We start from the raw sequence: 27143 nt of genomic DNA, 5'->3' as shown, positions 1-27143 counted from the left end.
GACCCTCGCCTGATCGGTGTCCACCCTTCCCCGTCTCCTGCTTGCATGGGTCGTCAGGCACTGGGTGTGCATAGGCCACCACAGAAGGATGGACCCACTGAGGTGCCCCCTTGCCTACTGCCACTGCCTGCCAGAAACCGCCCCTGGTCCTGATCTCCAGGACACCCCTGTGTAGCTTGGAGACAAGCTGTGTGCCCTCCTCATGGTATAATATGAGGGGCTACACTCCCTGAGGGGTCAATGTCAAGTATGATCATCATGACAAACCCTGCCACACAGAATTTCTCCTGGAAAGAGTATTCGCCTCAGTTTCCCCATAAAGTAACCCCGGCTCACGCTGGAATCTTTCATTGAGGTTTACGTGAAGCAATGGGTTAGTGTTCAGTTTTACCTTCCACATAGAACATTTTTTCTGTGGTTTCCTTTCTTCCATTAACTTGATGGAAAAACACAGCCAATCTGAGCCCCACTGTGCCTCATCCAGGTGAGCCTCGCTTGGGGAATGCCCAACACCCAGCATACTTCATTTCAGATTTTAGCACCAGGACTAAGAGACATGACCATGCAGGGTACCAGCAGTAGATTTTTGCTCCAGTTACCTGGAAAGAGAAGAATGAGACGAGATGATCACGAAAGAGAACATTTTTAGAGACTCGAGCTGAACAAAAGAATCCTTAAGTGTTATCTGTTGCAGAAAGTTGAGCTCATCGTGATAATAAACTTTGTGGACAGGAACGTGACTACATGAAATGTTTGGCAGAAAGGACACTTACGGTAGAGCTGTGGAAACTATAACAATATCCTGTAATAAATTATTTAAGAATATCGCCATATTTCTGAGCCTCGGGATGTGGGAGGAAAATTAAATGATGGAAACCATGTTAAGAGCTTTTATACTTTTATACGTACTTGACAGACATACACTGCAAATGCTTTTCTCATCATCTGAGTTATATAAGGAGGTGGAATGCCAGGGTACATCCTAAGAGGAAGGACAAATTTCTGGATGTCATTCCTGTTTTGCTTTCTCTTATCAGAGACAATTATTTCAGACATAATGGGTTCCACTGTGAGGAAAGTCCTTAGAAAAATGAAGATGTGGGTGAGCTTCCGAAGACAGACTTGTTATCCACAAGGGCTGCATTTTGTGATTCTTCATTGGCTAACGTTGGGTAGCTCTACCTTGCGAACATTTGAAACAGGAAGCAAAATTCTATGATCCTGCTATCCCTGTGCTTACAATACTGGCCTTGATATTGACTTTAACCTTTGCAAGTCATCGTGGAGTCTTTTGTGTGTCTCGTGTACACTCTTGGTGACCATGGCTGGAAATGTGATCGATACTATTGCCATTTGTGGAAACAGATAATACTTGAATTTACAGGACGTAGGACACGTGCCCAAGGGTGTTTGTGATACAGGATGTAGTAAAGCTGTGGTTCTTAATTAGATTATTTTATTGTTTACTTGGCTTGTCTTATACAGTACATTTGCAGAACTTTTAGTAATATTCATATAAAGACAGATTTTTAGTTTTCTCATTTAACAACTGGAAGACATGATTTAATTTGCTTTAAATTAGATTACTTATCAATATTGGAATAAATACTTTTTATCAGCATCTTATCAACAGTTTTTATCCATCAACATACATTCAAATGAATGGTTTTAGTTTGGGCCTTAGCATCATGCTTTTAAAACCTGATGCTTACCATTCTTATAATCCACTCTTTTCTAGAAAACCAACCAGATTAAATTTTGTAATTTTTATGTTGTTTCCAAGTGATGAGGTAAGAGAAGGTGCAAGCACATTTCAAATAACACACTGGAGACTTCAATGGCTTTCATGCCATCTGCTGAAAATAAGAGTATACACTCATTATTTGTTCTCCTTCTAGCATTTTCTAAATACTAGAGACATCTTGAGGTGGTGGAAGATTTCAAACAGATAAAAATCATTATAATGGAGCATCTTGAGTCAAATTTATAGAATTATCATTTTTAGGTTCCTCCTTTACTCGTTTTCTAGCATCCTTGCTTGCTGTGTTTAACTAGGGTCCATTAAATTTGCAATCAGAAGAGCCTATGACAGAAACATAGAAAATTTCATCAGGTCAGACTCCACAAGGCTGGCTGTGGAGTCTGACCTGATGCAGCACAGTGATGGGGCCTGAGCATACTAGCTCAGTGCCTGCTCACAAATGAAATGCTGACCTGAGCAGCACAGTGATGGGGCCTGAGCATACTAGCTCAGTGCCTGCTCACAAATGAAACGTGGAGGCTCTTCAGCTATTTCCCAACCAAGGGAAAATATACTGCACTGATTGTTCTATTGATTGATTTTTAAAGACTGAAATTGAAAAGATGCCATCCATACCTATCCTTACTGTTGTAAACCTTCTGGAATTCTGGGATTTGTGATTTTTGTCATTTGAGTGCTGCCTCCTCATGTGCCAGCTCACCTCCTTCCCCAGCCTGAGTCCCTTCCGTTCTTCTGGTTGGTGGATTGTATACCTTTTGTGTTCTGGGGAAGGAAAAAATTGTAAATGAGTGACCAAAGGGGGAGGTAAGCTATCAGGAATGGCCGGAGTTGCATCATGAGAAATGGTTCAGTACTTGGCATGCAGATAGGAAGGATCAGGGGTAAAATTTTAAATCTCTTGAGGTTTAGGGGCACCTGGGTGGCTCAGTTGGTTAAGCGACCCCACTCTTGGTTTAGGCTCAGATCATGATCTCAGGGCCCTGGGATTGAGAACCCTGGTCAGGCTCTGCACTTAGTGGGGAGTCAGCTTGAGGATTCTTCCTCTCTCCCTCTGCTCCCACCCCCGCTATCTCTCTCTCTGTCTGTCTCAAATAAATAAATCTTTAAACAATAAATAATAAATAAATAAATCTCTTGGGGTTTATGAGAAGATTCTGAAAAAATAGTTCTGTTTTTAATAAAATGTCATATGCCATGGAGGAGAATAATACACCCAGACTAAAATCATTACCATGCTTCTAAAATTAGAGAATAGTTCTGGGTCGGGGGTGGGGGGAGCAGTTATTTTGTACAAAAACCTCTGCTTTGGGTTTTGGTATGTGCCAACTCTCCCTGCTTCCTTTCCTTCTATGCACAGACTTTAATAAAACGAAATGCAGTAAGCTCTCTGTTGAAAATTTACCTTTAGCCTCTCTATTAATAAACTCTGTGTGTCAAATTTGTGTGTCCTGCACATTCTACTTATGCCTTAAATAGAGAAATTATAAAGGAGATGCAGATGGTCTTTGAGAAAACTGCCTGATGTTTGTGTTTAGAAACTGAGTTCCCTTTTGTTTAAATCTTTTAAAATTTATATCTTTTGAAATTGAAAGCATTCTTTAAGGTCGGCTAGAAGCCAGCTATAGCTACTTGCACACAGACCAAGTACTTTGTAGAAGTGAGTAATTAGGGCGAGGAGGTGCTGGGAAGTGGATGGCTTCTCCTGTTATGGTGTAGAAGTAATCTGTTCTGAATGGGTTGTATGTTTTCTTAGGGCTGCTCAGCTTTGCCATTAAAAGATAATGGTATGTCGGTGATTTTCCCTTGTGTCTCAAATACCTTAATTTATCTGCTGCTACAATAAAAAGCTTCTAGTTCAGAAAATTAGAGGAAAATGTAAAATTTAAACATGTATATAAAATAACTCTCTGAAGTATTCACTTTGTGTTTTTATGATGGCTACGGGGGAACTTTTATTTTTTATTTTTATTTTTTTAAAGATTTTGTTTATTCATTGAGAGACACAGAGAGAGAGGCAGAGACATAAGCAGAAGGAGAAGCAGGCTCCCTGCTGGGAGCCCAATGTGGGACTTGATCACAGAATCCTGGGATCACTCCCTATGCCGAAGGAAGATGCTCAACTGCTAAGCCACCCAGGCATCCCAGCTACAGGAGAACTTTTAATCCCAGAACACAAATGTCAGGTTCTGGACCTAGAACCCAAACCAAATGACATAAAAGTATGGTTCATAGGATATTTATATATTATAGTTTATATATGTTTGCATTCCAGTATAGTTAGCATATAGTGTTGTATTAGTTACAGGTGTAAATATAGTGATTGAACACTTCCATACATCACCTGGTGCTCATCATGACAGGTATACTCCTTAATCCCCTGTCACCTACTTCACGCATCCCCCCATCTGCCTCCCCTCTGGTCACCATCACTTTGTTCTCTAGACTTAAGGATCTGTTTTTTGGTTTGTCTCTTTTTTCTTTGTTTTGTTTCTTAAATTCCACATATGAATGAAATCATGGTATTTGTCTTTCTCTGACTTTTTTCACTTAGCATTATTCTCTAGATTCATCCATGTCATTGCAAATGGCAAGATTTCATTCTTTTTAATGATTGAGTAATATTCCATTGTATATACATAACCAAAGCTGCTTTATCCATTCATCAATCAATGAATATTTGGGTTGCTTCCATAGTTTGGTTATTATAAATAAAGCTGCAATAAACATATGGGTGCATGTATGTTTTTGAATTAATGTTTTCATATCCTATTGGTATATTTCTAGCAGAGGAATTACTGGATCATATGGTAATTGTAGTTTTAATTTTTCTGAAGACACTCCATATTTTTTTATAAATTTATTTTTTATTGGTGTTCAATTTGCCAACATATAGAATAACACCCAGTGCTCATTCCATCAAGTGCCCCCCTCAGTGCCCATCACTCAGTCACCACCAACCCCCCGCCCACCTCCCTTTCTACCATCCCTAGTTCATTTCCCAGAGTTAGGAGTCTCTCATGTTCTGTCTCCCTTTCTGCTATTTCCCACTCATTTTTTCTCCTTTCCCCTTTATTCCCTGTCACTATTTTTTATATTCCCCAAATGAATGAGACCATATAATGTTTGTCCTTCTCCGATTGACTTATTTCACTCAGCATAATACCCTCCAGTTCCATCCACATGGAAGCAAATGATGGGTATTTGTCGTTTCTTTTTTTATATATAAATTTATTTTTTATTGATGTTCAATTTGCCAGCATATAGAATAACACCCAGTGCCCATCCTGTCAAGTGCCCACCTCAGTGCCTGTCACCCAGTCACCCCCACCCCCCGCCCACCTCCCCTTCCACCACCCCTAGTTAATTTCCCAGAGTTAGGAGTCTTTCATGTTCTGTCTCCCTTTCTGATATTTTCACTCATTTTCTCTCCTTTCCCCTTTATTCCCTTTCACTATTTTTTATATTCCCCAAATGAATGAGACCTTATTTTTGTCCTTCTCCGATTGACTTATTTCACTCAGTAGTTCCATCCACGTCGAAGCAAATGGTGGGTATTTGTTGTTTCTAATGGCTGAGTAATATTCCATTGTATACATAAACCACATCTTCTTTATCCATTCATCTGTCCATGGATACCGAGTGTGGCTATTGTGGACATTGCTGCTAGAAACATCGGGGTGCAGGTGTCCCGGCATTTCACTGCATCTGTATCTTTGGGGTAAATCCCCAGCAGTGCAATTGCTGGGTCATAGGGCAGACCTATTTTTAACTCTTTGAGGAACCTCCACACAGTTTTCCAGAGTGGCTGCACCAGTTCACATTCCCACCAACAGTGCAAGAAGGTTCTCCTTTCTCCACATCCTCCCCAACATTTGTTGTTTCCTGCTTTGTTAATTTTCCCCATTCTCACTGGTGTGAGGTGGTATCTCATTGTGGTTTTGATTTGTATTTCCCTGATGGCAAGTGATGCGGAGCATTTTCTCATGTGCTTGTTGGCCATGTCTATGTCTTCCTCTGTGAGATTTCTGTTCATGTCTTTTGCCCATTTCATGATTGGATTGTTTCTTTGCTGTTGAGTCTAATAAGTTCTTTATAGATCTTGGAAACTAGCCCTTTATCTGATACGTCATTTGCAAATATCTTCTCCCATTCTGTAGGTTGTCTTTTAGTTTTGTTGACTGTTGCTTTCGCTGTGCAGAAGATTCTTATCTTGATGAAGTCCCAATAATTCATTTTTGCTTTTGTTTCTCTTGCCTTCATGGGTGTATCTTGCAAGAAGTTGCTGTGGCCAAATTCAAAAAGGGTGTTGCCTGTGTTCTCCTCTAGGATTTTGATGGAATCTTGTCTCACATTTAGATCTTTCATCCATTTTGAGTTTATCTTTGTGTATGGTGCAAGAGAGTGGTCTAGTTTCATTCTTCTGCATGTGGATGTCCAATTTTCCCAGCACCATTATTTATTGAAGAGATTATCTTTTTTTCCAGTGGATAGTCTTTCCTCCTTTGTTGAATATTAGTTGACCATAAAGTAGAGGGTCCACTTCTGGATTTTCTATTCTGTTCCACTGATCTGTGTGTCTGTTTTTGTGCCAGTACCACACTGTCTTGATGACCACAGCTTTGTAGTACAACCTGAAATCTGGCATTGTGATGCCCCCAGCTATGGTTTTCTTTTTTAATATTCCCCTGGCTATTTGGGGTCTTTTCTGATTCCACACAAATCTTAAAATAACTTGTTCCAACTCTCTGAAGAAAGTCCATGGTATTTTGATAGGGATTGCATTAAACGTGTAAATTGCCCTGGGTAACATTGACATTTTCACAATATTAATTCTGCCAATCCATGAGCATGGAATATTTTTGCATCTCTTTGTGTCTTCCTCAATTTCTTTCAGAAGTGTTCTGTAGTTTTTAGGGTATAAATCCTTTACCTCTTTGGTTAGGTTTATTCCTAGGTATCTTATGCTTTTGGGTGCAATTGTAAATGGGACTGACTCCTTAAATTCTCTTTCTTCAGTCTCATTGTTAGTGTATAGAAATGCCACTGACTTCTGGGCATTGAGTTTGTATCCTGCCATGCTGCCAAATTGCTGTATGAGTTCTAGCAATCTTGGGGTGGAGTCTTTTGGGTTTTCTATGTAGAGTGTCATGTCATCTGCGAAGAGGCAGAGTTTGACTTCTTCTTTGCCCTTTTGGATGCCTTTTATTTCTTTTTTGTTGTCTGATTGCTGAGGCTAGGACTTCTAGTACTATGTTGAATAGCAGTGGTGAGAGTGGACATCCCTGTCTTGTTCCTGATCTTAGGGGAAAGGCTCCCAGTGTTTCCCCATTGACAATGATATTTGCTGTGGGCTTTTCATAGATGGCTTTTAAGATGCTAAGGAATGTTCCCTCTATCCCTACACTCTGAAGAGTTTTGATCAGGAATGAGTGCTGTATTTTGTCAAATGCTTTCTCTGCATCTATTGAGAGGATCATATGGTTTTTGTTTTTTCTCTTGCTGATGTGATGAATCACATTGGTTGTTTTACGAGTGTTGAACCAGCCTTGCATCCTGGGGATAAATCCCACTTGGTCATGGTGAATAATCTTCTTAATGTATTGTTGTATCCTATTGGCTAGTATCTTGTTGAGAATTTTTGCATCCATGTTCATCAGGGATATTGGTCTATAATTCTCCTTTTTGGTGGGGTCTTTGTCTGGTTTTGGAATGAAGATGATGCTGGCCTCATAGAACGAGTTTGGAAGTATTCTATCTCTTTCTATCTTTCTATGGATACCTATTCTACTAAAGCTGTTCGGAAAGATAGAATCCCCCAGGGAAACCATCTGGCCCTGGACTTTTGTGTCTTGGGAGGTTTTTGATGACTGCTTCGATTTCCTCCCTGGTTATTGGCCTGTTCAGGTTTTCTATTTCTTCCTGTTCCAGTTTTGGTAGTTTGTGGTTTTCCAGAAATGCGTCCATTTCTTCTAGATTGCCTGATTTATTGGCGTATAGCTGCTGATAATGTGTCTTTAAAATCGTTTGTATTTCCTTGGTGTTGGTAGTGACCTCTCCTTTCTCATTCATGATTTTATTAATTTGAGTCTTTTCTCTCATCTTTTTAATAAGGCGCTAATGGTTTATCTATCTTACTAATTCTTTCAAAGAACCAGCTCCTGGTTTTGTTGATCTGTTCCACAGTTCTTCTGGTCTCTATTTCATTGAGTTCTGCTCGAATCTTTATTAACTCTCTTCTTCTGCTGGGTGTAGGATCTATTTGCTGTTTTTACTCTAGCTCCTTTAGGTGCAAGATTAACTTTTGTATTTGAGTTCTTTCCATTTTTTGGATGGATGCTTGTATTGTGATGTATTTCCCCTTCAGGACTGCTTTTGCTGTATCCCAAAGATTTTGAATGGTTGTATCTTCATTCTCATTAGTTTCCATGAATCTTTTTAATTCTTCTCTAATTTCCTGGTTGACCTTTTCATCTTTTAGCAGGATGGTCCTTAACCTCCACGTGTTTTTTTGAGCAAACTTTTCACAGTGGCTGTAACAGTTTTCATTCCAACAGTGCACAAGGGTTATTTGTTCTCCACATTCTTGGCAACACCTGTTGTTTCTTGTGTTTTTGATTTTAGGTGTTCTGACAGGTATGAGGTGGTAACTCATTTGTATTTCCCTGATGTTGAGCTGATGTTGAGCATTTTTTCATGTGTCTGTTGGCCATTTGCATGTCTTCTTTGGAGAAATGTCTGTTCATGGCTTCTGCCCATTTTTTATTTGGATTATTTGGGTTTTGGATATTACGTAGTATCAGTTCTTTATAGATCTTGAATGCTAGCCCTTTACCAGCTATGTCATTTGCAAATATCTTCTCCCATTCTACAGGTTGCTTTTTAGTTTTGTTGATTGTTTCCTTTGCTATACAGAAGCTTTTTATTTTAATGTAGTCTCAATAGTTTAGTTTTTCTTTTATTTTTCATGACTCAGGAGATACACCTAGAAAAATGTTGCTACAGCCAATGTTAGAAATTACTGTTTTTGCTCTCTTCTAGGATTTTATGATTTCAGATCTCACATTTAGGTCCTTAATCCATTTTGCATTTATATTTTATATGATGTAAGAAGGTGGTCTTGTTTCATCCTTTTTGCATGTAGCTGTTCAGTGTTCCCAGCATCATTTATTGAAGAGACTGTTTTTTCCCCATTGTATATTCTTGCCTCCTTTGATAAAATTAATTAACCATATAATTGTGGGTATATTCTGGGTTCTTTATTCTGTTCTTCTGATCTATGTATCTGTGCACCAGTACTACCATATTGCTTTGATTATCACAGCTTTGTAGAATATCTCGAAATCTGGAATTGTGGATCTTGACACTTCCAGTTTTGTTTTTCTTTTTCATGATTGCTTTGGTTATTTGGGTTATTTTGTGGCTCCGTATAAATTTTAGGATTATTTGTTCTAGTTCTCTGAAAAATGCTCGTGGTATTTTGATGGGAATTAGATTAAATCTGTAGGTCACTTTGGGAAGTAGACATTTTAACAATATTTGTTCTTCCAGTCAATGAGAATGAAATAGTTTTCTGTTTGTGTTGTCTTCAATTTCTTTTATCAGTGCTGTATAGTTCTCAAAGTACAGGTCTTTCACCTTTTTGGTTAAGTTTATTCCTAGGCATTTTATTCTTTTTGGTGCAATTATAAATGTGATTGTTTTCCAAATTCCTCTTTCTCCCACTTCATTATTAGTGTATAGAAATGTAATGGATTTCTGTATATTGGTTTTGTATCTTACAACCTTTCTGAATTAATTTATCAGTTCTGATAGTTTTTTGGTGAAATCTTTAGCGTTTTCTATAAATAGCATTATATCATCTGTAAATAGTGGAAGTTCTATTTCTTCTTTACCAATTTTGATACCTTTTATTTCTTTTTCTTGTCTGATTGCTGTGACTGGTACTTCCAGTACTATGCCAAATAAAAGTGGTGAGAGTAGACATCCTTTTCTAGTTCCTGACCTTAGGGAAAAAGCTGTTTTCCACTATTAAGTATGATGTTAGCTGTGTGTTTTTCATACATAGCTTTTATTATGTTGAGGATGTTTCCTATAAACCCACTTTGTTAAGGGTTTTTATCATGTTTCATAGATTATTTAAAATTTTACTTTAGTTGTTTTTACAAAATACAGAGGTTCAACAATCACTTGTTCTAACTCACTAGAATTTTACTATCCAGAAAGACTACAGTGTTAGATTATAAAGGCTTTTGATTTTTTTTTTGATTGGAGTTCGATTTGCCAGCATATAGTATAACACTCAGTGCTCATCCCATCAAGTGCCCCCCTCAGTGCCCATCACCCAGTTACCCCATCCGCCCGCCCACCTCCCCTTCCACTACCCCTTATTTGTTTCCCAGAGTTAGAAGTCTCTCATGTTTTGTCACCCTCTCTGATTTTTCCCACTCATTTTCTCTCCTTTCCCCTATAATCCCTTTCACTATTTTTTATATTCCCTGTATGAGTGAAACCATATAATGATTGTCCTTCTCCGATTGACTTACTTCACTCAGCATAATACCCTCCAGTTCCATCCACACTGAAGCAAATGGTGGGTATTCATCACTTCTAATAGTTGAGTAATATTCCACTGTATATATAGACCACATCTTCTTTATCCATTCATCTTTCGATGGACACCAAGGCTCCTTTTACAGTTTGGCTATTGTGGACATTGCTGCTGTAAACATTGGGGTGCAAGTGTTTCGGCTTTTCACTGCATCTGTATCTTTGGGGTAAATCCCCAGTAGTGCAATTGCTGGGTTATAGGGTAGCTTTATTTTTTAACTCTTTGAGGAACCTCTACTTAGTTTTTATAAAGAATATTTTTAACTGAAACAATCCCATTAATATGCTTTTCTAAAGGCATCTGTGTGAAGTCTTCATTCATTGTTTAACCTGCGCAATTTTCCAAGAAAATTGTTTATACAAGGAAATACTTTGGAAAGTATTTAAACTTTTATTTCTGGGCTTTATTTCCATTCTTTTATTTCTTGGTATAAAGAGGACTTCCTTTCAGATTTTTACTTGAGCACATATGGATATACTAATGAGTGAAACCAGTATTTTTAATAAAAGTGGGAGTAGGCACAAAGTTACAACTGTTCTGGCTCAGGAATACTCGCACAAAACACCTCTCAGGATAATATGAATGAGGAACTTGTCTGGAATTGGTGCAGTAGGACTTTAAAACATCCTACCTAGGAATCTTGGATGGCTCAGTGTTTGAGTCTGCCTTCGGCTCAGGTCCTGGTTTCAGAATCCCAGGATGGAGTCCCACATCAGGCTCCCTGTGGGGAGCCTGCTTCTCCCTCTGCCTAAGACTTTGCCTCTCTCCATCTCTCTCATGAATAAATAAATAAAATCTTAAAAAAAAATTGTACCTATTTTGTGGAGTAGGGCAGAAGGAGAGAGTAGCTGACAGGTACCAGTGAAAACAAGAGAAGGAAAAGAAGGGAGAAAAGTTAACAAAGGAAAAGATGCCAGAAAAATGGGAGGGAAGGCAAGGGGTATGGGGACTCTTGCTCATTCATTCATTCGTTTTGCACATATTAATTTTGTGCCCCATGTATCAAGCCCCTGGGCATATTTTTGCGTGTGTTGATGGGGGGGGGGGGCGGCGAGAGTGCATGGGAGGGGCAGAGGGAGAGGGAAAGAGAGACTCCCCAGCGAACTTCCTACCCAGTGGAGCCTATCATGGGGCTCCATCTCATGATCCTGAGATCATGACCTAAGCTGAAAATCAGGAGTTGGTCGTTTAACCGACTGAGCCACCCAGGTGCCCCAGGCTCCTGGCATTTTAAGCAGAGGATCAATAAGAAGCCCTTATGCTCTTCTCAGGCCTGAGCCTGTCGTCCCATCCATTGGACTAATGGAAGAGAGTTTGAAACAAAAGATGAGCCAGAGTGGAGAGAGAGAATGGGCAAAGAGATCTGAGCAAGGATCTCAACAGATTGGATGCCTAGCGACAAGAGAGATGGATGATTAACTTCTTACTCCTTGTCAGAGTGTGGAACCACATCCGTCTCTCCTCTTCCACACCTGCAGGGTACCTGTGACTTCTGGCTTCTTCTCTGACCCTGTCCTAGATAGGGACCCCCTGGGGACCCTGAGGACCACACCCACACAACCATCCACCTCTCAGAAAAACCTGTATTAGTGTCTTTCCATAGGCAGCCACCATCTCTGTCCTCTCAGTATTTTACACTGGAGTTGGTTTTAGTGTCAAGTAAACGGGTAGATAATAACCCAGGATGATAAATGCTGCTAATAAGACGTAAGTCAGCCAAGTCTGTGGGATTGGGAAAAGTTTCCTGGAGGAAGACCTAGCCAAGCTCACATTTCCCCCTGTTAGCTCTTTCTTTTTAAAAATTCTGTCAGAATAAATCTATTTTGGAAAAACCTTTACTTTGCTTCACAGTGAAGCAAAAATGTTTGCATTTTGGTTTGATTCAAAAGTTAACAAATTAGATTGGTTTGATCCGATTTTTCATTGGTGGATTAATTTTGGTAAAGTCCTGATCACACTTTAAAAATACCTGCTAAAATTTGTTATTCCTCACCCCCAAATTCATACCCGTTTAAAAATGTTTAGACATTTTAGAGTTCCTAAAAGAAAACACAGGATCTTTTGTCCTAGATTTCCACCATCCATTTTATACATAAATATGTATAGGCAGTGCACTGTTGCAACTTAATAGGAACCACATGCCCTTAAAGCAGTTTAACTAGTGTGTGTTCAAAATATGTGTGTACACCAACTTATTTCCCGATTCAAAACTGTAGTTTTATCAGACTTTTAGAGGAAATGCCAAATCGTGATAGTTTGTACTAGATTTCATAAAAGCGCTCTTTAGAGTGGTGGAAGAGTCTCAGGAATGAATGCTTTTTCATACTTTATGTTCTTTCATATAAAGCTGATTTAGAGAAATTCGTTGTCACTTGTTGTTTCTCCTTTACAGAAACTATAACAATAAGTCAGCATCCACTCATAGTCCCTGGTTCATCTCAAGTCTGTGGTGGCCTCTCCTACTTTCTTCTTGATGGGCTTTGTTCTGTTTTGTTCTAAGTGTCTATCTCCAGCCCAGCTGCTGCGTTGAACTCCAAGCACTCATGCTTCATCTTGGCTGAAATGTCTAATGGGCCATTTCAAATTTAATATGGCTTAAAACAGCCCCTAGACTTCTTCCAACTCCCTGCAACCGGGCCTGTTCCTCTTACAGTCTTGCTCATGTTCATGATGGCAACCATAGCCAAGCCTGTGTAGGTCCAAGTGCAAACCTTATCCTTGACTCTTTCCATTCCCCTGGGGGCAGGCCATCAGGGTAAATCCTGTTGGCAGCACCACTGCCTTCTCCCCACTTCCTGCTACCAGAATCCATGCCTCAGTCTCATCTGGGCTTCTCATTCCCTCTCCATCACCCTTGCCTTTCTATTTTTTTTTTCCCTTGCCTTTCTATAGCCCATTCTCTACACAATAGCCAGAGTAATCCTTTCCAAACAGAAACTGATCCAGTCATGTCTTGACTCAGAAGCACCCCAGTAGTTTTCTGTCTCATTTAGAATAAAACTTAGACATGGCTCTAAGCGCCTGTATGATCTAACTGCCACTCTGATCTCATATTTTACCCCTCTTCTTCTCCCTTACCCTGCTTTGCCCACACTAACTTTCTTGCTGTTACTCTGTACCTGAGAATATTCGCACCTCAGGGCCTTTGCACTTGTGCTTTCTCCTGACAGGAACATGCATGACATCAATATACACATGTTCATTTCCACAGCTTCTTGGGTCTCTGCTTAAATGTCATCTTATGCTCCAGAGCTTTCCTGAGCACTTTTTCCTCTGTGCCTTTACCTTTCTTCCTTAGCACTTATTCACATGTGACATTTGACAGGCTGCTGCTATTCCTTATCAGATACACAGTGGCATTTGGAAACTGCAGGTAGTTTGAGGGGAAAAAATCCAATGTGGTGGGAGTCTCTAGTTCTCACAAATAGATTATTTGAATTTTGAAACTTGAACCTGGCTTGGAACTGTGTAATTTAGGGGTCGGGGGGAGGGGATTAGATTGAAATTAATGCCTTGTGCTGGTTTAAGCCTAAATTTTTGTACAGGATGTTTCTATTAATGCACTTAACCTGCCCTTCTTCAGGGAAGCCTGTCCCAGATACATTCTTTTGCAAATGAAAGAGCATCCCTGTTTGGCTTGGATCTTTCCAAAGCAGCTACAAAAAGTATTGAAAGTGCTCCATTTGATTTTGAAAATCTCTGTCTTCTGCCTGCAACATTTCTTAGGTGACTCTGGTAATCCCAATGGTCTTTCCCTTGTTTTTACAGGTGATCTGCAATGCTTTCACCATCTGTAATGCGGAGATGCAGGAAGTTGGTGTTGGCCTCTATCCTAGGTATGGCGAACGGTATTTCATTTACTCGAAGAAACAACTATAATTCACCCGGCTCTCTGACCTCGTAGAAGGTGTCAGAAAGGCGATTACAGCTGCTGGCTCATGAGCAATGGTTGGAACCTAATGACAAATTATGAGAAAGCAGAAAATGTTAAGTTTAAAGAAAAGAATTTTATAGCCCCATGGTATATGCTGTGGTATGAGCAGAGAGGCAGACCTCAGACCTAAATTCTTGCTCTCAGGAAAAGAAGTTGGGGTTTGTGGGTGCTAATAAAATTTGGTTATTACCTTGGGGTGTCTGGGTGGTTCAGTCGGTGAAGCATCTGCCTTGGGTTCAAGTCATGAGTCCAGGGTCCTGGGATAGAGCCCCATATCGGGCTCCCTGCTCAGTGGAGAGTCTGCTTCTCCCTCTGCCCCTCCCCTCCCAGCTTGTGCTCTCTCTCCCTCTCTCAAATAAATAAATAAATCATCTTTAGAAAATGTTTGTTTAGTGCCCCATCCTTGCCCTGATCTTTTCCCCCAGCCTTTTGGGCAGAAGCACCAATTGGGTTGATTTTGTCTTTTGGCTTAGCACACTCCAAGCTCCAACTTTCAAGGTTGGCCTTCTGAAGTGCTCTGTGCCACTGCCGCTGAGGTGACCTCATCCCCTGAGCTGCCAGGCTGTCCCTCCACAAACACCTGCAGTCACTCATTTCATTTTGTTTTTGCCGCTGTTAAGGTGCAAATACAAATATAGCCCTTTTTATAATTAACTGTGAAACTGAGAATTTGGCTTCTTTTCTTTCTTCTCACAAGGGTTGTGAATCACCGGTATATTGTTCTGGGTCCTCAGGGTGCACTGGCACAGAGGGGCCCAGGGTTCACAGCACCTGGTTCCGATTCAGTGCACTCCCAGCTGTGCATCCTGGGCCAGCTACTTCCCTGTACGTGACAATTGCTTTGTCTGTAAATGCCTCTCGTGAGAGTCACGTGGTGATATACATGTGCAAGGGCAAAGAAAGTGCTTTCTACACAGTGAAGTGTAGAGGTGCAGCCTCCCTGGTACTAAAACAACCAGGTGGGGGCCCTGGACACTCCAGCGTCAAAATGCTAATGCCATTGCAAGTCATCTCTCACTTCTGTGTGAGAGTGAGAGGGGGAACTCTCCTTAGCCCTTGGCCTGGCTCTGGGTATCCCAGCACAGGAGGCAAGGTCTGCACAGAGCTGCGTGAGAAGGGCCCCAGGTGTCCTGGCTGCCATTGAAAGGCACAGCTGTCTCCCATCTTCATCCCCAGGGAGATCTCAGAAAACATTTTTGTTAACACACTTCCCTACGTGGCCTCATTTTGGGGGGCATTTTGCTTCATGCCATGTGGGCTAGGGACGTTTCTGGGATCTCCCTGGTGCACTGCTGACCTTATCTGCCCCTCCCTGCCCCCGCCGTGCTAAAGTGTCTTTTGCTCACTATATTCATTAGCTTTAGGTGTCTGACTATCTGCTGAGTGACAGTACCCGCTTCTCTCTTTCCTCCAGTATGTCTTTGCTCAATCACAGCTGCGACCCCAATTGCTCCATTGTGTTCAACGGGCCGCACCTCTTACTGCGAGCAGTCCGAGACATCGAGGCAGGAGAGGAGGTAAGCAACCTACTTTTCCCACCGCCTGGCCCCCTTTTGCATCCAGGACCCTCTCGGTATGGCCCTTCCCTGAAACCAGTTGTGCTTGAGAGATAGCTTGTCATTAACCTGCCAGGGGGGGAAGAGCTAGGAATTGTCCCTCCAGCCACAGATTTGCCCCTCAGTGCTTGTGCAGGATTACAGATGGGCTGACTTTGTAAATCACTGTTTCTATGGATTCCAGCAGCTCCTCTTGAACATGTGCAAGAGAGAGGTATGAGTGTGTGATGGTGTATATGTGTTCTATGTGTGTGACAGCTCACCAGCCCCTCACATTCCTGCCAGTGGCCATCCCTTTGTGTGCGGGAGGGCAGCCTGGCTTGTGAGTGGGATCCCAGGCCACTCATCACATCTTGAAGGTGACTTGTTTTTATCTCAATGACAAGAAAGTAGCAAGACTTACTCGTTCATGTGGTCATGGAGGCTTTACAAACCTATCACCATCTCTGTGTGATTGTTCGGGAAAGATGTGAAGGGAAGAGAGGCCAGGGGGGTATAGCCTCCAACGGTGACTGAGCCTTGACATCCAGGTTTCCTTCTCAGAAGCGCCAGGTCTCACAAGGCAGCTGCAGATGGGCTGCCCTGTGGCTGCCAAGCCAGAGCCCGCTGAGGGTTTGTACATGTACCACCCTGAATGTGGGGTTATAGGTATTCACACTCTGGAGAACCTGGTTTCCTTCTACCTTCCAATTTGCTAAAGTGGATATTTATTGCACGGAAAGCAGAGTATCATAAGCTTTTATTGCATTGATGCAGCACTCAGGCAATAAAACTTAAACTCGAGGGCACCATATTTTATGTAGACAGAGATTTGGCTTCGATAAGACTCCCTCCAATCTGATTTTCAATGGAATAAGCTGTCTCTTATACAGCCACTTACTGGATTTCCCATTTTTTAGGAGCCCTGTGCTCAGTACACTGGGGTATCTGTCAACGAGATGGAGAATTTAATTGTTTTTCCCCTAGAGCCACATGGACTTTGAGGCAGGTAAAAAAGGGAGGCACTGTCCGTTTGTAGCAGCATTAGTGCAGGAGCTGAGGGCCAACTGTCTTCGATGATGATGTTACTGCTGCTGACTTGAGGATGGCTTACTAAATTAAAAAAATCAATAACTTGAGAGGCAAACAGAAAAACTATTAGAAACAGAATTTTCAGGAACAACAAAGAAATTTTCCTATGTCTTGTTTTCTAGGCTTGGCTGCCAATTATTTTCCTTGGTTCTTTTCATTCAGTTGAAAACGTCTTGTTTGGTGCTGATTTCACTTCTTTCATGTCCTTTTTCCTCCATCTCTGGAGCAACAAGCAAATCCTTCCTCTTGGTTGACACAGAATAACTCTGCTCCATGTCAGGCCCTGCAGACTCAGATGTGTCTTTCATGATACTTACCAAAGTGGATTCCCAACAAAGGGAGGATTCTCCCCATACATCCTGTCCTACCATCTTGTTTGGGAGATGACTTTGTTTGATTGAGGTATAATGGACGTACGACATTGTGTAAGTTTTGGGTGTATCACACAACAATTTGATGTTTATATATATTGTGAAATAATCACCTCAGTGCATCTGGTTAACATCTGTCACCAAATAGTTACAGAAATTTTTTCTCCTGTGATATGAACTTTTAAGATGTACTCTCATAGGGGCGCCTGGGTGACTTAGTCCATTAAGCATCTGCCTTCAGCTCAAATCATGATCTCAGCGTCCTGGATCGACTCCTGCATCAGGCTCCCTGCTCAGCGAGGAGTCTGCTTCTCCCTCTGCCCTACTGCCCTGTTTGTGCTCTCTCTCTGTCAAATAAATAAATAAATGAAATCTTTAAAAAAAATTTAGTCTCTTAGTAACTTTCAAATATGCTTTGCAGTGCTGTTAACTACAATTGCTGTGCCGTACCTTACATCCCCTAGGACTGTTTCATACCTGGCACTTGTACCTTTTTACCTGCTTGACCCATTTTGTGCTCCCCCCTCCGCCAGCCCAGCTCTGGCAACTACCAATCTGTTCTCTGTGTCTATGAGCTTGGGTTTTTTTTTTTTGTTGTTGTTGTTGTTTGTTTTGTTTTGTTTTGAGCTTGTTTTTTTATTTTGGTATTTGTTTGTGTGTTTGTTTCAGAAAATAAAATCTCCCCACCCTATCTGGTCTTGGTGGGAACATTTTGTCTGCAGGGCTGTCCCCCTCTCCCATTTTCCTGAGTTAATATTACACACCTTTTAAGGTCCTTTCAAACATTATTTCCTCTATAAACCTTTTCCACATTTCCCAAATTACAGGAAATGTCTTTTTGCTTTGAGGTCTCCTTTACAATGGTTCTTTTCTTTGCAGTTATTCTGACTCTTCTGGTGACTCCTCTGTTCAGCCATAAGCTTCATGCGGACAAGCCATTGTATCTTACTATCTCATTTAGTACTCAGTACTTGCACCCAGGAAGCTTCCATAGCTCATTGCTGACTTGACTTCCCATTCAGTTGAGCTCATATGAAGACCAGGAGTGCTTCTCACCAAGGTGACTGTTGGCATTCTGGATGAATCAGTCGTTCGTTGTGTAGGACGCTTGTGTCAGGGAAGGCTGATGACCTGAGTCCCTGTTCAGCAGATGCCTGTGGCCACCCACCCCCAATGACTGACAGACCTCCTGTTCATTTAACATTGGTCTGTTGGGGCAGAGATGGGGCAGAGGGAGAACCAGGAGCAAAGACATTTTGAGGTTAAGAGGGGCAGTTCCTTTTTATTGTGCAAATATTTGCTTAAACTGGGCAAGGAAGTAAATTTAGAAATGTTTGGCAGTTTCGTAGGATCAATTCTGCATTTTGGTTTTGCTGCTCACCTGGGCACTCCCCAGTTCTAATATATGCTTCATGGGATTGAGTTCTGGAATGGAGGCTCTTTGAGGGAAGTCTCCATAGTGCTTCTTATAGAGACAATCCTTACTCTCTACTTGTTGAGTGAGTGAATAAAGCTTTGTGAAAGGCAAAACCAGAGGTGGAATAGGATATGAACCATTCTTAAAACTACCACTAATCTTCAGGTGTGTCCCACGGGCCCCAGAAAGAAAGTAATGTGATAGCCAGCCAGTGCCAGTTTGAGATGAGAGCACTTCAGACCTCAGCCAAGAAGAGCTGGGAATTTGCATAGGCTCCTTAGTAGCAGGAGTCACCATGGAAATTCCCTACCCTTTGTTTCTCTGCACATAAAGCCATCTCTTGGACCACTTTCAGACCATTCCCTTCAAACCAGCACAGTTTCTAACACTTGGCTACTTAAAGATTTCCACTGTAATGCTGAGCTGTTGGGTCTCTTGGTTTGGTTTAGTTTGGTTTGGTTTTGCTTTGGGGTTTTTGTCTCCTTATCTAGCACCTCCTTACAGAGATGTTTATAGTAAGGTTTAAGGCATGGCTCATGTGCTAGATTGCAGATGGCTGCCTCTTCAGGGTTTTGGTAAGCTATGACATTTGTTATAATCGGTTTTGCAATTTGTAACTGCAATTTTCTGATATTTTACCTTCCTCTAAACTGAGTTTTATTATTGATTCTTAATCTTTCTTATTAATGTGTACGAGTAAATTAATACATCTTATTTTCAGAAAGCTAGTTCTAAAATGCAATACAATAAAGAGGCATAACCTAAAATATCCTTTAAAGTATAAAATATTTCTGCTTGAAATTTTGTGTCAAAAAGTGTCTTATCAAATGACAGTGTTCTAAAACATAGATCAGGGAAGAAAACTGGACAGTCCAGGCCACCATTGTGGGAATTTCTGGTTAGAAGAGGTTGTAGTTATTACAAATAACGCCACTTGCTACCAGCATTCTCTGGAGCCATAGCGACCTGGAGAAATGTGATTTGCATAAACTGAGTGTGTTGATATCTGTAATATTTTAATCTAAATGGTTGTGAGATTAAGACAGTCTGTTTCTTCTCTCATCTTTACTTATGTTCTAAGTCATTTGACAAATTTGCTGCCTACTTATAGGGTGTCATGTGCTGGGCTGGGCATTGGGAATAGAAAGATGAATAAGACCCCACCTTGCCTTCAGGAGCTCAAGGTATAAATGAGGAAACTGACATAGAACAGAAAAAAGTAACAGAATATGAAAAGTACAAAAGTGTAAATAAAGTACACGGGGCTTTATAGACATTCAGATGAGGGGTACCTACGTGGTGGTAGGGCACAGGGATGAGGAAGCTGGTAAGAAAAGTGGAGCTTCCAGAGAAGTGACTCCTAGACTCTTAGAGCATCCACAGACTTTGAGTTGGCTGGGACAGGGGATGGAGTTCTAGACAGAGACAAAGGACAGAATGGTGAGCTCAAGGAGTAGGAAGCATTCTTATCAGAAGAATGAAGACATAGACTGAAGACTTCAAATGTGACCAGCAGATGAGTGAATATTCAGGGACCACACCTTATTGTAGGAATGCCTGTGGGTCTTATTAAGGAACTGCTAACAGTGTCTGGTCTATAGGAGGCACTCAGTAGATTGTGAAGGGCTTGGATAGGCAGTGAGCGCCTCAGAGTCAGTGGAACTGCATGATGGATTTTCCATGTGTAAGCAAGGTTGGGCAGATGAGGGTCAGGTTGATGTAGTAATCCAGCAAAAGGTGACAATGGCACCCCGAAGTCAGGAGGAATTCAACTGGTGGCTCATGATCAGCGATCTGAAGAAAATAATGTTAGAAATTAAAATTAGCAGAATTTGCTAATGACTGAGTACAGGGGTGTGACAGTGAGAAGAGAGAATAACACTCAGGTTTGATTTTAAAAAGAGGTGAGATCTGCGTGTTGTTTTCAGCTCAGAGCCAGTATCTGTAGAAAAATTTATAATTGTGATAATGTAATCCTAGAAATAAAAACTAAGTCTAATTTGACTTTGGTCTTCTTATCCACTCTGTTGTATATAACGAAAAGATGGGCTTCCTGGAAAAGAGGTTTCTTTGCCTTGAAATTTTTAAGTAAGTAATACATCCAATATCCATACTCAATGTTGGAAGTGATTTACAGCCTTTCCCATAAAAGCTGCTCTAAAATGGTAAAGCAATGGTCAGTGGCATTAATATTTTAATGCGATTTTGTTCTGTGCCATTAAAACATCCACTGATCAATGGCAAAGTTTCATATATACATTCCTGCTAAATGAGCCTTATATGTAGTGAGCAGATTCTTCATTAAAAGTGGTGAATCAGTGAGTCTTCAATAAGGATTTTTTATCTTTGGCTGATACAATGATTTCACTGGCATTACCAGTTAGGAAGCTCTGTGTTTTGTTTCCCCCCCAAAAAAAAATATGCATAAAAATGTTTTGCCATTGAGACGTTCAGTTTTGACAGTGTATTTTGTCAACTTCTATAAACATGGAGGAGGTAGAAAGGGGGGAATTGGGCACTCTTCATGGGAGGAGGCATATCTGAGCCAAGCTTGTGGGGTGAGAATGCTCCGAAGAAGCTGAGTGTAGGGGATCCCTGGGTGGCTCAGCGGTTTAGCACCTGCCTTCCGCTCAGGGCGTGATCCTAGGTCCTGGGATCGAGTCCCGCATTGGGCTCCCTGCATGGAGCCTGCTTCTCCCTCTGCCTGTGTCTCTGCTTCTCTCTCTCTCTCTCTCTCTGTGTCTCCCATGAATAAATAAATAAAATCTTAAAAAAAAAAAAAGAAGCTGAGTGTAGGATAGGCTAGGGCAGAGATGCACAGTATGCACTGGCACTGTGTGCATTGTTTCAGAGGCGTAGCAGTGTCTATAACTGTGAAGACTGGAAGGTGTCTGGAGAGAGATTCAGGCTAGAAAGGCAGACAGAAGATCACCTGGGAAGCCCTTGTGTGCCTTATCCTGCAGGCAGAGAGGCCATCAAAAATATTCACATAGGGAAACAATGTGATCAGATATGAGTTTTAGGAAGATCTCTCAAAGCAGTTGAGAAGATGAGAGGTAGACCACAGGCAGTCCAAGGGTCCATTAGAAAGCCATAGTTCAGTCCAGGTAGTGGTTTTGGGCAGTTACAGGGTAACAAGGAAGGCTGTCAGAGGCTATTTAGTGGGATTAAATGAAATAATTAGTCTTCTGTTGCCTATTCACTGCCTGTCATGATCACTCATGAGTTTTGGCCCTTGTGATTAAGTCTTGGGTTAGCCAAACTTATTTCTCTGGCCTTGGATTTGTTGGCTTGAGGCCAGATACTCTTGTTTCTGTGTTACAGAGCAGCATGATATGTTGCCTAACACGGAAAGGCTCTAGAGAGAGCCGGCCAGCCAGACTGGACCCTGGGGATGGCTATGGAGGATGGGACAGCTTTGGCTGGCTGACCAGGCTTCTTTTCCACTGAGACTCACCCAAAGCTATGTTTTCTGTCAAAGAGGATGGCCTTTCTTCCCTATCATGCTTTCCAGCATGTAAGATCATGCTTTGAAGACACAAGATGCTTTCTTTCAAGTCTAAGAAAAAGCATCTGGGATTATTTGCTCTAGAGAGCTTTTGTACCTTCCTTCCATGGATGGTCCTTCCTTCTTTCTCTCCAGCAGCACCTCCACTTCTGCCCACCATACATATATACCCTGGCAATTACCTTCACATGTAAAAGCAAATACAGAAGTATTGTATGTACACAATATGTTACAAGTGGACATTTGTTACCAAAAAGAAACTAGAAAAGTGTGAGGGGATGAGGAGCCCTGGGTGAGATGATTGTCAGGTTGTTATCTTAAGGAGGGGGTCCAGGTTAGATTTCAATGAAGAAGTGAGATTCACTGACACCCAGCAGAGGCAAGGGAGGCCCTGGTGTGGGTTCTGGGGGCAGCGCAGCAGAAACAGCCAGTGTCGTCAGGCATAGGGGTGCATGGGGACAGGAGGAGCAAGGGCTGGCAGTGGGGATGGTGCTCAGAGAGGGAACCGGGCTGCTGGTGGTGGCTGTTGTTGTTGTTATTATTAGTCCTCATCCATTGGAGACTAATATTTTTGTAAAATTTCATGAAAATAAATTACTGGAAAAATGAGATTTTAAACACATATGAAATAAAAGCCTAACATTTTATTATTAGAGTTTCTTACCAGATTCCTATAGAAGTTTCTAAGTGTTCCTTTGTGTTTGGTTCCTGACATTACTACAGACGAGTGACATAGGCCCTGGAACCACACACTGAGTTATGCTGTGGGAATCCCTTGTCAGGACTTGGCCCATAAGCAAAAGCCGGGGGGCGGGGGGCACTGGAGAATTTTGAGCACAGGGAAGAGCTGATCTGTCTTAAATTTGAAGAGAATCCCCTGCTGGAGGGTGGAGTGCAGGGGGAACAGGGGGACCGGCTGTGAGACTTGCTTGTTTTAGGAGCGAGAAAGAAAGGCAACTCAGACCAGGATGATCACATTGGGAGAGGTAGAAAGGAGTATATATTTTTAAGGTTGGGTGCATTGAATTTCCTGGTGGATTGGGTGAGAATGTGAAGGGGAGAGAGAAGTCAAGGGTGACTTTGAGGTTTCCACTTGAAGGACACAGAAGATGCATTGCTGTCAGCTGAGGTTAGGATGGCTCCAGCAGGGATGGAACAGGCTGGGGGAATCAGGAGTGCCATCTTGTGTATTTTGAATTAGACTTTCAGTGCAAATATCTGGTTGAGTGAGGGATATGTGAACATTACAGTGTTACCTAAAGACCTATGACTTCCCAGTGGAACTTGACAGCTACAGGGAGACCTGACCTTTCGTCATCCAAGACAACATAATTACTGTTTGAAAGGGAGTCAGCTTAAGAGCTTCCACCTAGGATCACATTCTGACATTATTTGTCCCTAGTTGCAAATTATTCCTTTTTTTTTTTTTAATTAAATCTACCTGGTCACAAGTAAAACAGTGTCCTAACTTCAAAGACACCAAATTTGGTGGACCTCAAATTCCATGAGGTCTGCCTCATGGCAGTCCATGCAGGACTGCTCAGGATTTAAGAGCATCTGGGTACAGCGTCTGCCACCCCTTGGGGATCAGAATTGATCTGGCTTCTCTGATTGCCAGCAGTTACAGATTTTACTACACAACCTTAGGATGACCAAACACATGCCAGCTCTTGATATTCTCTTGTTTGGTGAATAAAAGGCAAGGTGTAAAAACGTATAGAGGTCATGAGTCCAATTCTTTAAAGTAGATATATAATATATATGTACTCATGACACAATGAAGACTGGAAGGTAACACATTAAAATTTTACATGGGATTATTTGCATAGAGAGACTCTAAGTAGTATCTTTCTTTCCTCTTGCACTTTGTGGTACATAATAGAAACACGTTTGCTTAAATAGTCAGCAGTGATGGTAAGCATGTGTTCAGGAGGAGGAGCACTACAGCCCTGTGACCCTGTCCTCTCTGGCCTCCCCAGCTCACCATCTGCTACCTGGACATGCTGATGACCAGCGAGGAGCGCCGGAAGCAGCTGAAGGATCAGTACTGTTTTGAGTGTGACTGTGTCCGATGCGAAACCCAAGACAAGGTATGTGGTGTGGAACCGGCCTGGAACATGTTCTAGGCCCCGTCCCAGTGAATTGTTTGCTTTTCTCTCATTTGTCCAAAAGGAGAAGATTCTCAGTGCAGAGTGGGAAACAAAGTGGGTAAAAAAAAAAAAATCATTGTGCGGCACATGTTTTATCTCCTAGAATTTTTATCACCCACGAAGTCGTAAGAGGCTTAATCTCAAGTAGGGATCTGGGGAGCTTAGATTCTAAAGGGAATATAGGTGTCAAAAATGTAATGAAAAGGATATTGATGGTCGGAGCACTGTTAGAGCATGGCGGGGGAGGGGTGAGGGGGAGGGTGCTAATAGCTACTGCTTGCAGACAAATCTACCAAGTCATTTCTAGCTTTTTATTTCCTTAGAATTTGTTCTGTAAGGCTTTTTACTCTAACACTTAATCAGAGATCACTTACCTAGCAACTTTTACTCTCTGAGAAAGGAAGAAGAGCCAAAATAAATGCCAGAAAGATAATGAATGAACTTAGGTTTAAAAAAATAATAATGATGAATGAACTTTTCTTCTGTTACTCATGTGCTTTCCTCACATTGAATCTATTTACTTTTAGTTTGCACACAACCGAGTTATCTGATTGATTTTTTCCTTCGTGGAGTGTTTTGCATTTGTGGGGATTTTTTTGTAATCACTCTGTCCTTTAAGCCAATAATTGTACGTGAGGAACTGGAACTCAGGTTCAGAGATACAACTGTAGGGGAGGATGAACAAAACAGGGGCGAAAGGAGTCCCAAGCCCAGATCTTTTGACTAAGTCTCGTGCTCTACCATAGAGCTACTGGCAATCATTGGTGCCAGCATCGATAGAGAGAGGCTGCTGTTTTCACTACAGAAGGGACTGTGTACTCATTCTAATGAGGCAGGAATCAGTGAACACAATTAGTTTTTAATTAAAAGGAAGTAAATAATCTAAATGGGAAAAGCTGGATTCACTGCTACTACCTGCCCAAGATTCAGTCCACTTTAGCATTAGCCTTTGGCAACAACCACGTGTGCTAGAATTATATTCCCCAGGGATTTCTCCCCAGACCATCCTCTGAAATGGCAAGAAACAAGGTCTCTTCTCCCCAGCATCCTTGAAGGGGAGGTCTTGGATTTAGTGCCTCTTCATGCCATCTGTATTGTAGACCCGCAAAAAATTTCTTGGATAAATGCTTGTATTTTATTAAAACTGGGGTCATGTTTGCTTTTGTTTTTCATTATAGCTGAAATCTGGCTAGAATTGTCTATTAGGAAAAGATTTAGCCTCAAGTGACAGATAACACGACTAAAACTGGCTTTGTCTCACAAATTCTAGAGAAGCAGTCCAAGGCAGGAGCAGCTACTCCTAGATCTCATCACAGACCCAGAATCTTTCTGTCTTCCTCCTTAGCCATCCTGAGGGGGTACCTTTTGTCCTCATGGTCCCAGGATAACTGATGTCCTCAACCATCATCAGCTGGTGTGTCCAAGCTCTAGACATAAAGAAGGGGCAATAAAAGGAGAAGCTCCTAGGGATTTCCACCTGCAATTTATTGTTCAGAACTGTGTTGTATGACCACCATTAGCTATAAGAGAGGTGAAGAAACTACATTTTAGGTTTTCAGCCTTTAAACTACAGGATGACAGGGGAAGAGAAGGTTGTGAATGGCTCTTGGGTAGCTGATCTACAGTGTCCACCATGTTCATTGGGACCATTTTCTTTCCTCTTTTGAGTTGAAAGTTTAATATTGTATTAGTGTTCTCCAGAGAAAGAGAATCAACAGGAGTGTGTGGGTGGGTGGGTAGGTGTGTGTGTGTGTAAAGAAGTAGTGGGGGGATATTTATTTGAAGGATTTGGTTCATGTGATTGTGGAGGCTAAGAAGTCCCAAGACCTATAGTTCATAAGTAGGAGAGCAAATGGCGAAGTCCCAGTCTGACCCAGGAAGAGCCAGCCTTCCATTTGAGTCCAAAGGCAGGGAAAAACCAGTGTCCCAGCTTCAAGGCATTTGGGCGGGAGGAGTTCCCCCTTACTTGTGGTAGGGTCGGTCTTTGTTCTCTTCAGGCCTTCAACTGATTGGGTGAGACCCACTCACATTGGGGAGGACAGTCCACTAATTGATTCCAGTCATTTATCTCATCCAAAAACAGTCTCACACACATACCCAGAATAATATTTAACCAAATACCTGGGCACCCTTTGGCCCAGTCAAACTGACACATAACATTAACCATCACAAATGTTGTGTTAGAGATAGGCCAGATGGTAACATGGAAAAAGTACTTTATTGCTCTGCTAGATTCTAATCCATTCTGTACCTGACAAACTGAGTGGCCTTGGGCAGGTCATTCAACCTCTCTGATTTATTCCATCATTTGTCATACAAGAGACCCATGTCTCATTGTGGTTTTGATTTGCATTTCCCTGATGGTCACTATGTTGAGCATCTTTTCCCATACCTCTTGGCCATCTCTATCTCTTTACACCTGTTGGGATAGCTAGAATCAAGAAGATAAGAAATAACAAGTGTTGGTGAGATTGTGAAGAAAAGGGAACCCTTGTGTGTTATGTTTTGATGGGAATGCAAAGTGGCATAGCCACTAGAGCAAACAAAAAATTAAAAACTTAATTGAGGTTCCTCAAAAAATTAAAAATAGAATAACCACATGATCCAGCAATTCTGCTTCTGAATATTTATCTAAAGGAAATGAAAACACTAACTCAAAAGATATGTACACCCTCATGTTCATTGCAGCCTTATTTACAATAGCCAAGATATGGAAACAACTTCAAGTGTCCATCCATAGATGAGTGGATAAAGAAAATGGGATGT

General features: G+C 41.5%; 1 protein-coding gene across 7 annotated transcripts in view; it reads left to right on the top strand.

The window, feature by feature from the left end:
- SMYD3 (SET and MYND domain containing 3) overlaps positions 1 to 27143 on the top strand; it is a 794127-nt gene that overhangs the window by 517107 nt on the left and 249877 nt on the right. For all 7 annotated transcript variants that reach the window (XM_049112431.1, XM_049112435.1, XM_049112436.1 and 4 more), the window contains 3 exons: positions 14139 to 14206; positions 15719 to 15821; positions 24207 to 24317. In XM_049112431.1, coding sequence (XP_048968388.1) covers positions 14139 to 14206; positions 15719 to 15821; positions 24207 to 24317 — 282 coding nt within the window. The remainder of the gene's footprint in view (positions 1 to 14138; positions 14207 to 15718; positions 15822 to 24206; positions 24318 to 27143) is intronic.

The sequence above is a fragment of the Canis lupus genome, chromosome 7 (genome assembly GCF_003254725.2).
Source record: "Canis lupus dingo isolate Sandy chromosome 7, ASM325472v2, whole genome shotgun sequence".
In the NCBI taxonomy this organism is placed as follows: Eukaryota; Metazoa; Chordata; class Mammalia; order Carnivora; family Canidae; genus Canis; species Canis lupus.
The sequence above is the reverse complement of the archived record's forward strand: the minus strand, read 5'-3'. Positions and strand labels throughout refer to the sequence as shown.